The 17,142-nt window shown below is 45.4% G+C and overlaps 1 protein-coding gene across 1 annotated transcript in view; it reads left to right on the top strand.

Moving 5' to 3' along the window:
• Window positions 1-17,142, top strand: part of ARHGAP32 (Rho GTPase activating protein 32) — a 90,189-nt gene that overhangs the window by 25,062 nt on the left and 47,985 nt on the right. Inside the window, exon 2 of the mRNA XM_026039327.1 lies at window positions 13,809-13,917. Within this exon, the coding sequence (XP_025895112.1) occupies window positions 13,810-13,917 (108 nt within the window). The 5' untranslated portion in view covers window position 13,809. The remainder of the gene's footprint in view (window positions 1-13,808; window positions 13,918-17,142) is intronic.

The raw sequence follows: 17,142 nt of genomic DNA, 5'->3' as shown, positions 1-17,142 counted from the left end.
ATAAATTACTGTGTTCAGCGTGCCCGGGCTTCTCTTTTCTCCTAGGAGGTATAAGACAAGTTGTGTCTTACATGTCTCGCTGCCTTTCTGCAGGGCCTGGGGGTTTCAGGGAGCGGGTTGTTTCCTAGAGTCCATTCAGGGACCGGACAACAGGGTTTCCCCCTGTGTGTCCCTGTTGTCACCCAGGAACCTCTTGTGGGGACATCCTTCTCCCTAGGACCTCAGCCCTTTCCTTTCTGTACACTCTAAGTTACCTTGGCAGAGAGATGGGCAGTAAAAAGAGAATATTTGACAACAACAACCCCTAAATCTTGATTGAAACCACTTCTAGTAAGAACTAATAAGACTTTTAAAAACCATTTTCACTGAGTAATTGTTGCTTCCAACTCTTTCTTTAACTCTTCAGAAAATGCCTGTTTTGTATCCATTTTATTTTCATAATCTTAAAATTCATAATCTTACCTTGAGCAATACAAGCAGTAATTGGATATGCAGTTTGCTAGTTCTCAAAGATTGGGTATTTGGCACTACCAGAATTTGAATCAAATCAGCTGTGACTTATCATTGATCTGTAAAAATAACAGGTTATCAGTTGGCTTTATTGCTTTAAGATTATGGAATACTCTTGTTTTATTTGGCAAATATCGCGTCCTCGAAGTAAACCTAGGTCATGTATTTTAAGCAACCCTTTAAAAAAGAGCTTTAGAAGCTGAAGACTAGTTTGCATTGCAGCCCTGCTGATGAACCCAGGTGGGATGTGGCAATTTTGGGGAAGCAATTTTGCATCTCTTGCAAAACTTGGTTTTAAATGCACTGTCTGATCAGTATTGCTGCAAATCCAGCACCTCTTGCAGAGGCAGCAACTTGTGCAAGTGTTAAAATGCTCTCCTGATGGAGCAGTCACCTCTTACAGCCACATTGGTGGCCCTGGTTATATTCCAGCCATTCCTTTTCATAGTTCCCTCTGGAAAAGAGGCCCTCAGAGCCCTTGGCACCGTGGGGCTGGTGGGACAAAACCACCATCACCAGGAAGCTCAGGGAGGATCAGCCGGTCCGCGAGGGGCAGCTGGCTGGGGAAGGACCCGAGCAAACATGGAATAATGCTCAGAAATGGGAAGACGGGACACGCGGAGGAAACATCCCCCGTTTTTCAACCCCTGTGCAATATCTGTGAATGATAAAATCGCTTTTACGGTTGCTCTTGGACTGTGCTTGTTCCTGCTGGCCTCTCATGTATGGGAAACCGGTGCTGCCTTGGGTGGCCAAGAAGCTGTCGCTGTTGAGGACTTTGACCAGGGTGCCTTGAAACGTGTCCGTGTCAGCCGTCATCTGATCTCGTTTCCTCTTGCCCCAATGCCCTGCGCTGGGTGAGTAACCTTGCAATTGGTTTGTTTTCTAGTTTTGGAGGGTGTCGAGTCCTGTCCCAAAAAGGAAGAACAAAACTCCAAGGCGCAAACCACCCCTGAGCAGTTGGGAGGCAAATTTCTACCCAGCTAATTCCTAAGGATTTAAATAAGGAGGAATCCTGCTCTTTCTCTCCTAGTGCAGAATTCTCTGCCTCACCCCACCCACATTCATGGCCATGAACAACGTGCTCCCTACTCAGTTCCGGAGTGGGAAACAGACTGGGAATGCCCAGGACGGGCTGGACGCTGCCGTGTCCCGCTCAGCATTTCGCTCATCCCTGTGCGGCCACTTCCCAGAATCCCAGGATCCCTTCGGCTGTAGGCGTTGTGGGCTCCAAAGGGCCGTGGCGCTGACAACCTGCAGCCTGTTTTTCCTCCTGCTCTGATTCACCCTATCCTTCCTGCATCGAGAGGAGGAGGAGGGGAACAAGGCACCACAACGTAGCAGAGAAGCTTGCGCAGCCTACGGTGCCTGTGCTCTGTGACTCAGAGGGTAGATGCCCTGTCTCGTGCTTCCCCAGAGTGGTTTGTGACCTGTTTCTGTCCATCAGCAATGAAATAGCCCTGATCCAAGGCTAGACCTAGGTTTAATTTAAAGTGTTTCCTCAGCCAGGTCCAGCTGGCCGGTAGGTCCCAGTATTTATTCCAGTGCGCATTGGGCGATGCCTCAGCTAAGATTATCACTCTAACACCCAATATAAGTGATATGGCTTAAAACCATTCCACAAATACATATAAATACACATACACGTGGTCATGGGAATATTTCCCTGTGAAACTTGGTTTGCTTTTGGAGTCAAAAGCACTCCTTACATGATCTTGCATGCATGCATTATTAATTGCAATGCATTTTTAATTTAATGACAACTTATGCTAAGTCTCGCAGCATCCTTGCTCCTTCCTTGCCTAGCTAATCTCAAGCAATGATAGAGGTTAAACATCGGATCTAACCTAGCTCAGAATCCATATCCTTTTAAGCAGAGTACTTAAATTCGGGTGTTTGAATTCCAGGAAAATGCCCAAGGAAAATGGGATGCATTGGCAGAAATTCCAAATGGAATTGCTGTTGGATAATCCTATCCTTTATGTGCACGAACAGGAGCCTTTTTGGGGAGTGAATCGCTTGAAACAGGAGCTCTCAGTGCAGTTTCCTCAAGTTTATCTAGGTGGTGGAAAGCTGAATAATTTTGTATAATAATAATCCTTCCCTGTTGGAGGTTTCTTCCTTGATTTGGTTCTCCCCTGCCCTCCGTTACCCCAAGGGTTAAGAGATAAAATGCCTCTAAGCCCATTGTTAATTTAACAGCAAATTGGAGCTCGTGCTAAGTGATACCATTCTCCTCTGCTCCCATAATTAAATTTGGGTCAAAAAGTTTAATTTGTTTTGTTATTATGATGGTAATTTAGGCCCCAAATGAGTATGAAAAGCAGCCGGCTGGAGCCTGGCTCTTGTCTGCATTGGAAAAAAGATCTGTTACTGTCCAAACTTGTCTCTAGTCACAATAAAAAGCTCATGTGCAGGCTGGCCAAGCTGCACGAATTTACATCAGGCTGCAGTTTTGAGTGGTCTTAAACTCTTTCAGAACGGCTTTGGAAATGCATTCAGTAATATTCCTTAGTACACAATTATTGTGTTCACCGTGAAAGTCAGTGTTTATTTCTCTGGTTAAACTATAGAATGTGCTGAATACCATGCAAATAAAAGCAAACCTTGTGCTTTTCTCCTCCTCCTGGGAGGGTTAGCATCCCTGTACCTGGACATTAGGACCAGCCAGTGAGTATATATTACTAGCAAGCAGCAGTGATCCAAGCACTTATGACTAGGCAGAAGGCAACTGCGTTGACTGCGTTTCCTTTTGTATTTCACACCTGAAATCTGGTCTGTGAAAGATGGGATTTTCTACCCATCTACGTTTTCTGCCATTGAAATTGAATTGAAATTAGTTGATGAAGGTCATGGAAATTACTCGATGAAGGTCGTGCAAATGGCAAAGCTGGCACCACGAGCCCGTCATCCATCATCCTGGTTTTCCACTGGGCTTGCTGGACCTCCCGGGCTCCTACGGATGCTTCCTCATCCGCACTGCGGTGGGGGGTCTCCTAAGAGGTTGCAGCCTTTTAAATGCCATTAAAAGAGAGGTGCTAATCCTTATTCCCCACTTAGGGATTAACGTGTGACCTGCAAGTTGCAATATCTCTTTGCACAGCTCCTTCTGAAGACGGATTGCGTGCGTGCAGGAAGAAATTAAGCCCTGTAGCCTCCTCTGGAAAGCCAGGAAACACTGTGAGCCTTTCAGCAAGGAGCAAGCAGAGCCATTAACATGCAATATTCATGACCGTGCAGCCGGCAGAGCCTGGGAATAGCATTAATGACCCTCGCCGCTCATTTGCTGCAGCGGTGCCAAAGCTTCCAGTAGGGATCAAGTCATGGAATGGAGCTAAGACCATCCTAGGCACGGAGGAAGCGCCGAGGACAAAGGAACCCTTTCCCATCTCTTTGCTCCGGCTGGGAAAGGGTTAAGGCTGAAAAGCCGGCAGCCACCTCGGGAAAACATGAATCAGCCACCGTGCGGGAGGGCAGGATGGGAGCCGAGCGGCTCCGGGCTTCTCCTTCCCGTATCCCCTCTCATACCGCTCGGATTTTAAGCGTCCCGGGTTTCGGAAGCCCACGGTGCAGCTGATGCTCCGCGCCGGGAAATAGGGAGCCGGGCATGGAAGCAGTGAGCTGGAGCTGGAGCCCTTCTCCCGGCTGCTCCGCGCGCAACATGGAGGGAGGCACCCGTGCTGCTGCCTTTACCAACGTCTACGCGGCCGCTTTCACCTCGATCCCGCCGGGAAGCAGCCTCCACGGAGCCGAAAGGTCAGTGCGATCCCCACATCGCCCCCGGATCAACGCTCCGCAGGGCTCCCGTGCCTCAAATCCGCTTTGAAATGGAGGATTGCAAAGCCGTGCTGTTCCTGCCAGGAATGCAGTTGTTCCAGGGTTTAGATCGTGCATTTGGGGCTGGGGTGGTGAGGGGAGAAAAGCAGCATTTCCTTCTCGCCCGGCGAATCCAACTTGGCTGTTATTAGTGGGCTTCCAACGTACGTGTTTGCAAATCATTCAAGTGTTTGGGTATTTGAATGGAAAAGGGTTAATCACGTCCTTCAGTCAGAGGCTGCTTTATAGCTCTCACCAGCACCCATAAAGCAAGGTGTGATTCAGCACCCCCTTTCTTCAATGGGCAATATTCTTGGAGGCATTTTGGGTAAATTAGGTAGTACGTGGGTGCTGATAGGATTGAAGTTTGCCTTTGTTTGAATGGAAAATGAAATAAATCCTATCCGTAGCAGCAGCAAACGCGTGCCCTATTGCCTCCTCTATCTCAGGCCCGTGAAAATAGCTGTAGTCACTGGAGTTTATATTTTTTTTCCCTTTTAATGGATAACTAAGTGCCACAGATACGTGATCAGGAGGTGCTGGAGGGCCAGGTTATCGTGCAGTTAAAATTCCTGGGGAATGAGACAGCGCCCGTTATCTCCAGAGGGAATCATCCCCTGCACACCAGGCTTGGCTGATACGAAATAAGCCAGGATCCATTGGGATTTTTGACTCCAGGGCCAAGAACTCGAAAATGGTGGGGAAAAACGAGGAGCTAAGTTTAAGTTAGAATGAGTCTAGCTTAAACCTTGCCTTCCCGAGCGCCCTTTCCCTCCTTTACAGATCAAGGCTGTTCCTAACAAAACCCCAAGTTGATTTGCGGCCGGCGCTGCGGGAGGCCGAGGACACGAGTTCTCTTATTTCACTCTCTGATGGGTTATTGGGCGCCTTGGTAGCTTAGGGTAACTCCACCCTTGGAAAGCCAAGGAGGGGAGATCCTCCCGGGCTGCCAAATCCCTCCCCAGGGCTCTGTTTTCCCTTCTCCTCGGATTTTGCCTTAGGAAAACTGCTTCTCAGTGTCTCTAGACCCGGTGACCTGGTGCAAGTCAAGTCTCGTGCAGCTTTTATCCAAGCAGCTCCCCTTTTTCCGGGAATCCTCCAGGTCAAATGGATGTTGGTGCTGGTAGCGACAGCCCTTTTTCCCTCTTTCCTCCCACTTTCTGCTACGAGCCCAGAGCGTGACCAAACTCAGCATCCCTCCCCTCTCTCCTAGGGAGAAATCCTTTATCCGGGATCCTCAGCATCCCGCTTTTTAGCACACGGATAAAAATTTACATTGCCCCTTGTAAGCACCGCTTACCATCCTGCTCCTCACTATGGGAAAAGGCAAGAAACTCCCCTATTTTTCCAGCAGGAATGTTGCTCCTAGCCTAGCAATTGGCAGATTTGCTCTAACCTACAAAAATTCCACTTATTGGAAACAGATGCCCTTGTTGCACGAGTATCACAGCTGCTTTTTGCATCTCCTGCAGTGACTTCTTTCCACTCTGTTCTGCAGAACTGTCCTCCTTATATTAATTATAGCCTTTAAAACAGCATTTGCCTTCAGCTGTTCCACTTCATACAGTATCCGACACCCAGTTGTTCCTGCGTTAGCTGTTAGAAATGAAGGAAAGAAGAAGGAAAGGAGGAAGAAGGAAGGGAAATTAAGAGATTTGCCCCAAATATTTGTCAAGTTTCGGGGAAAGCCGGAGATATCTGATGAGAAATGGGCTCCTACCTTGAGGTCTGGTGCTTCTCCTTCTGTAGTGCCTCATCTATTCTCTTCCTGCGCCATCCTTGCTGTAAATCAGCAAAACCCCCAGTGTTTATTAGAAAATCTGCTTGCCGGGTTACATATTTACCACTATTGCAGGTTCATCCTAACGGAGTTAATCAAGGACTTTTAATCTGACACTTCTCATAATGCTGGAGACTGGAGAGCCCTCCTTGCCCCACGCTAATGAACCCCAGCCTTGGGTTCTTGCCTCTTCCTTACGTCTCATCCAGCAAATTCCCTATTAAAAGTCCCATTGAGTAGTCGAGGGTTTCTCCACGCTTTTCCCCTAGGGTTTATAACCTCGTGCTGGGTGGCAACGTGGCAAATGCGATTTCAGCCCTAAAGAAGGATTTAGACCGTGCAAAAATGCTTTAATTTCTACTTCATTTCTGCATTTCAAGGGGTTTTGTCGCCTTGAAAAGAGCCATGTAACCAGGCGGTGCAAAGACTTTATCCAAGGCTTTGGAATTTGGTCTTGGAGAGCCTTTTCCCAAAGGGAAGCAACGTTTCCCCTCAGCGCGAGCCTTTCCCAGCTTCCCCTCCCAAGGAAGTGAAGCCCATGGGAAAACTCTTAGATTTTTAGGGACTCGTAATCTCTGCTTGCTGGTAAGAAGGAGAAATAAGGCTAGTGTAAGAAGGGGCATCAGAGGAGGCTTTTCCAACCATGCTCCTTTGATGGTGGAAATTGCAAAGATGGAAGAAGAATCCATGGATTCATGGCCAAGACACGGGGCATTATCCATGTCCAAGCTCTAGTGGCTCCGCAGTTACCAATGGATCTGCTCCTGTTCCAGCTTGGGAGCAACGTGTTGCTCTCTGCAATGACCCAGCTTGGTAGCCCTTAGTGCTCGTGCTGGGCTAAATGCCCTGCAAAACTTTGGATTTTCCTTCTGTTCCTCTTTGTCTCCAGTCCCTGCATCCGTAATCCGCTGGGGACCTGCATGTGGTGGGGTTAATAGACTTGCAATGCTGGAAAACAGCACAAGGAAATTTCAATCACGGATTGAATCGGAAGGTGAGAACTCTCTGAGATATCATGGGGGAAAATAATTTTTTTTTTTGTATTTTTCTTCCTTGGCAAATGTTTTATTAGCAGCTCTGAGTCACTGTTTATGAACAAACGTTTGATTGATGGGTGAGATTAAAGCGTCTTGCTTTGGCATCCATGGAGGATTTTGACCTTTTCCCTCTTAGGTATTTAAAAAAGAGGAGTCAAGTTTTTAAGAAATGATAACGTTGTCTTTAAAAATTGCGCCTTTTAAAGTATGATTTATGTATTTTTAATTTGCCTCTGCGTTTTAAAGTGCAAGCGCGGTCAAGCTGTTCAGCTTTGCTCTGCAAAACGTCTGAATAATTCAAGGGAATATTTCCGAAGTTTGAAACTCCGGAACTTGGGCTTTGGAAATCCAAAATGCTGAAAGATTCGCAGTGGAAAAGGCAAGAAATCCTTACAGCGAGTCCTGCGTTTTGCATCCTGATATGTCTATAATTCAAGGTTGGCCTTGACTACCATGACTACCTAAGACCATAGTCTTAGGGACATTTATGCCACGTGGTTTTCTAAAACTAGGCAAAAACTAGTTGAAGAAAACAGGACATTAACAAGTTATTAAATGATATTGAGCCAGAGCTGCAATGCAGTCGGGCTCACATAGCGAAGAGGAGGTTTATTTAGGCCCTGCCTAAGTTACCAACAGAGTCACCTCCTCCAAAACCCCAGGATAGCGGGTGAGTATCCGATGGGCACCACGCTCCTCGTTAGCGTAATTGCAAGGTAACGTTCCAGGCCTTTGCAGATGAACTCCATGGTCGTGCAGAGGAAACATGAGCCCAAAAGGGCAGGTTTTTGGCAGTCGAGAGCCCTTGGTTTAGGGTTTTTAAAACGTTTCCTTATCGTTCATCAGGGCTGATGTGCAGGGAGCAGCAGCAGGTGCGCAGGGCGCAAACCAGAAATACAGGTTCTGGAAGTCACCGTCGTCATCCTCACAGCAGAAATGCAGAAATGGGAACTGCACTGACTTCTCGTTGCTTGTTTGTTGCCCAAACATTCCCTTTTTCTAATCCCAAAACCCTCTTCGGAGCAGCTACATCAAACCAACGCTGCCCATTCCCTTCCAATGGCCATGGGAAGGGAAAATATCACATCAGGGAATATTTTCCCTTCCTACAATGAGCCCGGAGCTTAATACAAATGGTAAGCTTTGTTTTCCACATATATATCTTGATTGGGTTAAAAGAAATCATTTGGATCTCAGCAGATCTCTCCATAGCAGCAAGTGTGGGGCAGCTTCCTGGTCTCAGCTTCCTCTTCAGTCAGCATATTGCACCATATTGCATTAACATATTTAATGCCTTAAAAATAATCAGCGTGCCCCCAGCAGCAGGCGCGCTCTCAAGCAGGTTAACGTCTCATTTATTTAATTATTTGTTCCCCTTCCCGAGGGAAATGTCATTCCCGGGGCAAGGAGAGGCTGCGGTGCAGCCTCAATTGCCAAGAGCTGGATGCCCTGAATATAAAAAGTGCTTAAGGGCAAAAACCTACTTTATTCCCGTTGGGTTTTCCGTAGGCCTCTTAAAAAAGGATCAAAAGGTGGATTTGGAGACTGGGGGTCATTTTCAGCAGGATTCTCCTAGTTTTTTGGCTTCTCGAGGTGTTTGGGAGCAATAGATGTTTGTGTGGTCCTACGCGGAATGATGCGGATGCTCCTTAGCCAGGGTGGCTGCCTGTTGATTCCTTCCCTCCCCTCTTAATATCCAAATGGATGAAAAGCAATGGAAGGGAATTTGCCTTGCCTGATATATGAATTTCCCCACATTCCCTGCACTGGCAGGTGCCTCCCTTGGGATTAAATTGTTTCCCAAGCCTTTTGCCCATGGGATTGCAAGGACACTGCCTTCCAGGGGCACAGGGAGGCAGGGGTTAAAGGCAGCTCCGCTTCCTGCAGGCTCAGGTGTGCGGGAAAGAACACCCGGAGACGCACAACAACGGCACGCACAGCCCTTACGCAACAGGCCAACTCCAGGCCCGCAGCTCTCCCTGCTCTCCTTGGATTTTTGGGGATAATTGCCGCTCCTTTGGGAAAAGGTGGCCCTGCCTGCCGTTTTTCCCTCTCCTTTTCCCTCCTGCTGAGTCACTGCCTGACTCGGAGCCCGTGGGGCTTCCTGGATCCTCCAGCCACCTTCCCGCTCTCCAGCCCGCCGGTGGGCACATCCCCATCCCCCTCCGGATGCTCCAAACACCTCTCGGTGAGTGGGGCATTTGCCACCAGCCGAGCACATCGGGCACTCGCCGAATTATCCCACCTGGGATAACTTAAACGTCGGAAAAATTATTCCTCTTCCCTGGGCAGATGCAGGCTGAGAATGCGGAAATCTTGTCTTATAGCAGAAGAAACAGGAAAAAAAACCTGCTTGCTTGTGCTTTTCCTTTTGCTTTTCCATATATCCCCCAGCTGGCATCTCTTTAGGCAATTAAACACTTATTTTCCCCTCCCTTACGGCGCTCGGAAAAGGAATCTCTTTGTTGTTCACCTGCAAATGCCTCTTCTCCCTTGCGTAGCCTGTGAATATGCAACTCACCTTTGCTCAGCCTTTGTGATTAAGAGCTTCCCTATAACCACTCACTCACGAGGCAAGTGGAGGGGTTGCTTTTGGTGGAAAAAGGTGAAAATTGTTGGCTATTTTTTTTTCACGGCATTATTTGCAATGGCCTTGTTCTTAGTCATAGGTCCTAGTGAGTGTTCACTAGCAGGGCTGTTTGAAGGGTTTATTCTCCAGCTTCTCCCGGGCATAAACCCAACCTTAAAGCCATTAAAATCTGTATAAATCCACAGAAATAATAATAATAATGATAAAAAGCACCTAGGGGGGTGAGCAACGTCCCTTCCCATCCTCCATCTATGTGGAAACCTTGGAGCTTGCTGCTGCTGAGGTCGAAATTCCCAGGTTTGTTTGGTAAGGAAAGCAAAGAGAGGGTTGGTTTTCATGCAAAGGCATGAAAATACTGGGATTATTTTTACAAACCCTTTTAATATCCAAGCTGAGTATTGCAAGACTTTATTTAAAATACCCAAAGAAATTCCCATTATGCCCAAAGTGAATCCATGCCATAAAAGCCCACTTTGACAGAGCTTTTAGGTGCATATCCCAGTTCTGCTGATTTAGGTCCATGGAAGAGAAAACAGGTCCAATTTGAGCCACAAAACAGTGAGATGGGAAAGAGTTCCAAGTTGGGGAACTTTCCTTTGGCAGATCAGGGGCTGCTGCTTAAATCCACATGCATGTTAATAAACAGCCCCTTATTTTGAAGCCTGAACCTTCAATTAAACCTTTGAGCAAAGGTAATTTCAGCAGATAACTGGATTGGGACCGTTATTAAAAGCACAAGCAGACAGTCGGAACGGGGCAAGGAAACAATATGGAGAAGGAAGAATCTCCGGCCTTGACTCCTCAGCACTGGACAGATATTTTAGCAGCAGATCAGACTTGTCCCCAGTATAATTTTGCAGATGAAATCAGCAGATACTGCTGATTTTTACTTCAAAAATTCAATATTTCATTTTGAAATTCCTGTTTTTTAAATGTCATATAGTCCTGCAGGAAAGCTTAACTTAAAGGGAAAAAAAAGAGGTTTCTCTTCTGACAGATGGCTGAGTATGGAATTTAACAGTTGGCGGTGCAAAAATGCGAAAAATCATTTTCAAAAAATTATTTTATAGGAAGAAAAATCCCCCCAAACTAAAAAGCTGCTTGAAATTTGTCTTTGTGACCTCGTAATCTGTCTCTTAAACACGCAATTGAATAGGACGCATGCGAATTAGTAGCTGGGTCATTCGCTCACCTCTGTGGTAGTATTGGTGGTCTCTGAGTTGCCGTCGCTTTTCCTGGGGTACGTGGGCTTTTCCAGCCTCAGTTTGGAATTTTCAAGAGGAAAAAGCTGAAAATTTTCAAGCAGAAACAATTTTGAGGCACCGCCTGTATTTTTGAATGAAACTACATTTTGTTTTTGAATGAAAAAGCCCTGTAAAATCGAATTCACCTGTATTTGTCATGCTGAGGCTTCTGCTAAGGCTTCTCTTCCCATTCCCTGTTTGGCCACATGCGCCAGTTCCCCTGGGGACATTCCCAGAAAAGGCCACATCTCCTAAATCACTCCCCAGCCTAATGATAATATGGACTTTTCATTATCCTCTCACTCTAAAACAATGCAATTTTATTCCTTTTTCCTACCAGCAGCTCCCTAAACAATCGGATTTGGGCTTCCCAACTGTATGGAGCTCTGTCCGGAGCAGCAATTACAGCTCTCCACTTAGTAGGGCACCCAATCAATCCCAATAAAACCCTTTTCATTTTGTGGTCAGGGATTAATCTGCCCCTTGCTTATTTACGAGGGGCGTTTTAAGCTGACCTGGCAGGTCTTGCCTTTTCCAGCCCTTGAAAATCTGATTTTATAGAACCCAGATGGACGCGACGTGATCGATAAGGCGTTGACAGGGCTGATTTAAAACAGGGGAAATTAAATCCCCTTTCAGGTCAGGCCTCCAATTCCTGCTGTTTTCCCTGGGGCTCTCCGGCTATCTCTGCTTTCCCTATTGCATGATTATTCCACTGTATTCCCTTTAGTTTGGGGCTGCAGAGTCTATTTGGGAAAGGGGGAATTGGGGAGAATTTAGTTGCAGCTTGGACTGAGCGTGAATTTGTGGCCTTTTTTTTAATTTACCTTTTTCTTTGTTTTTCTCCCCAATACACAGTTAATAGCAATGCATAGCTATTCTTGTGGTATAAATTTGATGTCAGAAATCAAGAAACTTCAGGGTTTTTCCCTTTATCCCAACTTCTTGCCCAGTTATTTATACACTTCGGGCCAGGTCTCTCAGTTCTTGTTTCCTATATAGGAGGAAAAGTCCTCTTAATAATTCTGCTTTCAAATACTCGGTGTTGACATCACCTTTTATATGTGCCTTTTATGTATATGCCTTTTATATGTGCCTCGTTTTCCCTTCCCTGGAAAAGAATCCATGGGAAAAACAGCCTATTTAGACCTTATTCCATCTCCACACGTGTGGGAAGTAGATGCCTGTGTGTTTGTTCTTTATTTGTTCTATACATTGAAGTGACATCGAATATATATATATATTTATATGTGTGCGTATGTACGTATATATCTACATATTCCAGACGCGCCTTGCCCATCTTTGTGGCTGGGAAAAATCCCTATGCCGAAAATGTGGGTCTGTTTTCCAGGACTCCACTGGAATCGGGATAATTTGCTGCAGAAAGCAACCAGCCACCCTTAAGGTAACAGATAACATATAGATAACATACATACCTCAAAGGCTGCCTCATTAGCAGTGCCCAATAATGCCCAAGAGATGAACCTGTTCCTTATAGCTGCAATTGAGATCTTATACCCGTGAATCATCTGGCACCATCAGCTTGATTTTATTTTATATTTTATTTTAATATTTTATTTTAGTATTTTGAATATTTATTTTTTAATTTTTAATTTTAATTCAATTTTATTTTATTTTCTGGCTATTTCTATATGACTGAAGGTCAGTGTTTTGGAAACAACATGGGTGACTCCTGTGCATGTCACTTCCATAATTCTAGGAGGAATGCTTGGAATAAGGCAAAATAAGGAATGCTTATTTTTCCACGCTTAGAAAAATAAATGGGCTGCTAGGTAAGAATTCCTGTTTAATCAACGACGTTTGTGCATCTCAATTGGTTTCTTCCATCTCTAAAATTTCTGAAAATCTGTCGGTTTTGAAGGTCAAGTTGCTGTTTAATGGAATTTGCGGTAACGGAGAATGAAGCTGCTGTGTTTGGGTTGTGTCCTTGGGCAGCCCCGTGTTCCTGGCAGGGGTTTCAGCACTAAAAAGATTGGTTTGTCAGAAGGAAATAGCAAATTTTTGGATGGAAACTACTCGTAGGAACCAGCTTTGTGATGAGCAATGCAACCTTGCAGGGTTGTGCTTTGTTTGTGCTCCAAAATGATCTTAAAGATGGAAATCTGGGCTTGCTGTTTTCTAATTCATGGGCAGCATCCATGTGATAGCTCTTAGTTCCCACAGTGACGGGTGGGAAGGAGGATCTTGGTCGAACCCTCCTCTTCCTCTCATTCCAACACGTTCCGATGTCACACAGCTCTTATGGGATCATTTTTAACTGCAAAACAGCCAAACCAGACACTTTGAAGCCCAAAGCAGAGGCCGCCACAGCCTTTTCCAAACCCTAAAAATTTGACCTTAAGAATGCAGCGATTTAAGTTTCTCCCTTGTGTTTAAGTACCATTTTTGCAGCCTTTGCAAAGCAGCGGGTGCCAATAAATCCTGAATTTCTCCCTGAATTTCACTTTGTGCCTCTTGGGACAGGAATTGAGGTTGTTTCAGGGTGAAATAATGCCTGTTTTGTGCCTATTTCTCTTGATAAGGCTAACGTTGTTTGCCTGGGCAATACAGGCTGAAATGTATAGAAAACCCCCCTTTTTTCCCGTGTTTCTGTGTGTAAATTATGCAGCAACGAAACAAAAGTATCTGACTGATCATCCGATGATCAGATTTTGGCCGGCTTGCTAACGAGGAAGGAGGAGAAGCCCCTGGGACTCTGCAGGATTCGGAAGCCTCTGTCACATGAGCCGGTTACCCGAGCCCCAGGACCTGGCTGCGATCAGGTTACCCCAGCCCCGAGTCTCAAACCCTTCTGCTCTTGCTCTTGGCAGGATGATGAAGCCCTCGGCACACGCCGAAGAAGATGACTTCGTGCCCGAGCTGCAGAGGAGCATCCACCCCCGAGAGAGGCCGGACTGGGAGGAGACCCTCAGCGCTATGGTAAAAACACCCACTTGCATTTTATAAATGCTGCTTTTTCACTCCTGAGCAGCTCCAGAATCCCCTGCACTGCTGGATTTTGTTTCTTCCACAGCTTCCGTGCTAGTTTTAGGAATATTGGGATGCTTCCCATCCTCTGGCAGTTTATATGAGAGAGCATGAGCATGGATACGCTCCTGCCCCATTAAAGCGTGCCCCAAAGCAGCTCTGCTAACAAATTAAAAGGTACATAATGACCCAAGGATTTTTACTCTGCATTAGGCTCTTTTCCAACAAGAATTTTGAGCACCAAGGGAACTTTTCCGAACGTGCCCTTTGAAGCATCCAGCATTGTGGAAAAAGGAACGTTTCAGCCCAACGTTGGCCAATCTACAGAGAAAATAACAGTAGCCTGAGTGTTATTCAGGCCCTCCAACTGAACAGAACTGCAGAATTGCAGATTTTTCTCCATGTTTGGAGACTTAATGGCCACCTATACTATATTAGATATATATATATTAGGGCAGAAACTGTTTTTCATGTTTCTGACATTAATTCTGGGCACTTGAGTGACTCTAAACCTTAGGTTATTGCTACTTTTGTTGTCATCTTTGCACTCAGCATTTGTACTTCGTTTTTAAACTTCTTGTTAGTGTTTATGATGTAGCAAAAATCTAGTGAATTTGTATCGGAGATCTGGCTTGTTTGGGGCATTTCTGGTGCTTTTTGGAGACTTTGCAGTATTTATGAAATCCTGTGCAGTAGAGAACTACATTGAGGTGCATCACTAGATGGACAGACTTTATAGGATTAGACAAAAGGAGAACTGCACAACCACTTCTCAAGGACTGTCATATGTTACATCTTCCCCTACTTACATTGTGTAATTTTAGAAATTAGTCTTATTAGTCATATTATTTTTCTCACTGTCTCAGGCTCCTATTCCCACAGCACAAACTGGCCTGCTGGGTAACCTTCAAATGTGCCATTTTTGCCTTCCCTGCTCCAATTTGGAAAATGGAATTGCTCAGCCTGTCATTAACTTTAGCATAAATTGGTATTTTTTCTGCAATATTGCAGTTCCCTTCTGTTTTTGCTCATCTGATTTGTGCTCTGCCACTCTTTAGGCAAAACTCCCCATCTCTGTCCCTGCCTCCCTGTCTTCCTCCATTGCCTTTTTCACCCAATTTCACCCCAAATTGTCCAGTTTTTGTGGAGAGCAGCATTAAACAAGGAGCTATAAACATCTTTATTCCTTTATAAAAAGTTCCTGCACCCTTTTCAAGTCCTGCTATCACAGGAAGATGTCACCATTTGGAGGCTGATTTCAACCAACAGGCAGCCCTGCACAGGAGACAAGGTGAAAATACTGAAGTCAGAGCTCGAAATAGAAATTTTAAATATTTTTAAATCGAATTTTAAAAATATTTTTTATATTTTTATATAAAAAGATATTTTAAATACTTTTGGAAAAAGAAATCCCTGTGATGACAGTGCTTTTCTCACTGACAACTGTAGTATCTTCAGCTTTTGGTACTTGCTAAGATAACACTGCAGTTCGTGGAGGTAACGAAGGCTTTTAATGAGACCTCAATATATCACTTGGTTAAATCTGGGGCGGGAGCGAGGAGAAAGCTATTTTTAAATTCAATTTATAAAAGCCTATGGATATTAGTGAATTGTATAGGTTTAAAGAAGGTTTTTACTCTCCTTTGGTGCCAGTTTATTATTGCTGTACAGCAGCGCTGCAGTCTTGATGGTGGCTTCTTCAAGAAGAGGTAGAAAGAGTAAAAGTACAGATATTTTTCTGTTGTTTGTATTTGATTTTATTTGTTTTCATGCTGAAAACATCAGGGTCTATCAGTTAATACAAAAACCTCTGGATTTCGAGGGATAAGACACTGAGATTCAGTTATTCCTTTTGCTTGGCCAATAATTTGGGCATTTGCTCAGGGAATGGGCATTTGATATTTGGTCACTCAAATGCCAGGGGGATTTGGGATAGGGAATTCCTGCTTTTCCATCCTGATTCATTCCAGAGGGAATCCAGGGTGCATCCCTATGCCCAGTGTATGGCCTAAGGGAGCTGTTTGGGTCATATATCACATATATCACATGAAACCTGCTTTGCTTTGGTGCAAAATGGAAATTCCTGCTCTTCCAAATCACGTTAGCAAGTGGATCAGCTCATATAGGACAACAGGAGGGGAGCAGCTCTGCGCCCCTATAGTCCCTATATTGCATATAGGGCCTTAAGAGGCGCCCCGCGCTCTCCCAGGCCGGCTCTGGAGTCGCCCTTGGTGGGATGAGCTGCTGGGATGTGGATCACTGAGCTAATCTCATTTAGAAGAAATAAGCTGCCCACGAAGTTCAGCTTCCCTTTTTCTTTCTAATCGGGGTTGCTTCGAGGCCTTGTAGCTGCTCAAAGAGGGGGAGGACATAGGAGGCCAGCCTATTCCTATTCCCCTGTAAAAACAGGGAAGTTTTCAGGGAAAAGTGTCCTTTTTTGGAGGAAAAATTCCCTCATTTTCACGTAATCCTGCCCAGCTACAGGGACAGGAAATGCAAGTGCTAGGAATGCTCATAGTGCTCAGAGTTTCACTCCTTGCTGGGCTTTCGCTGCCTTCCCTCCATCCTATTGCACTTCTACAATAAGATTTTAAAAGGTTTGTCTAGCTGGGCCACTCCACTTCCCCACATGGGCTTTTTTACCCTATATCCTGAGAAAATGAGCCAGAAATAACCCGGATTTTCCTTTTTTTCCAGCCCCATCCCCCAGGCAGTTTGCACTGGATAAGGAGCAAACGTAGGTGGTTAGAGAGGCCTCTGTGTCTGAGAGGAGAGCGTCTTTCCCTGGCAGTTTTGCCTCTTTCCGAGTGGATTTGGAATGTGCCAGTGCTGCGCTCTGCTGCCAAGCCTGTGAACAGCACGGATTTCCCATCTTGGGAAGATAAATTGGGAAGGAGAGCTGTTTTCCTGGGAGATTCTCAGGGCCAGCTTCGGAACCCAGCGCTCTGGGTTCCGAAATCCATCTAATTCCATCAAATATCTTTTTGTTCAGATATCTTTCTGTTCAAATATCTGTCTGGAGACAGATCCTGGGGGATAATCATCCTCCCCAGGGCTCCAGCTGTGGATACCTGTGCACAGCTTTAAGTTTTAGCTATATATTTTATATGTATCTCCATTCCTCACGAGGAGGAGGAATGGAATGAGAAGAGCAACCCAGATTAACCCGTGTGCTCC

Source organism: Nothoprocta perdicaria, unplaced genomic scaffold (assembly GCF_003342845.1).
Source record: "Nothoprocta perdicaria isolate Ctin4 unplaced genomic scaffold, notPer1 scaffold_228, whole genome shotgun sequence".
In the NCBI taxonomy this organism is placed as follows: domain Eukaryota; kingdom Metazoa; phylum Chordata; class Aves; order Tinamiformes; family Tinamidae; genus Nothoprocta; species Nothoprocta perdicaria.
This window is presented reverse-complemented; position numbering and strand designations above follow the sequence as displayed.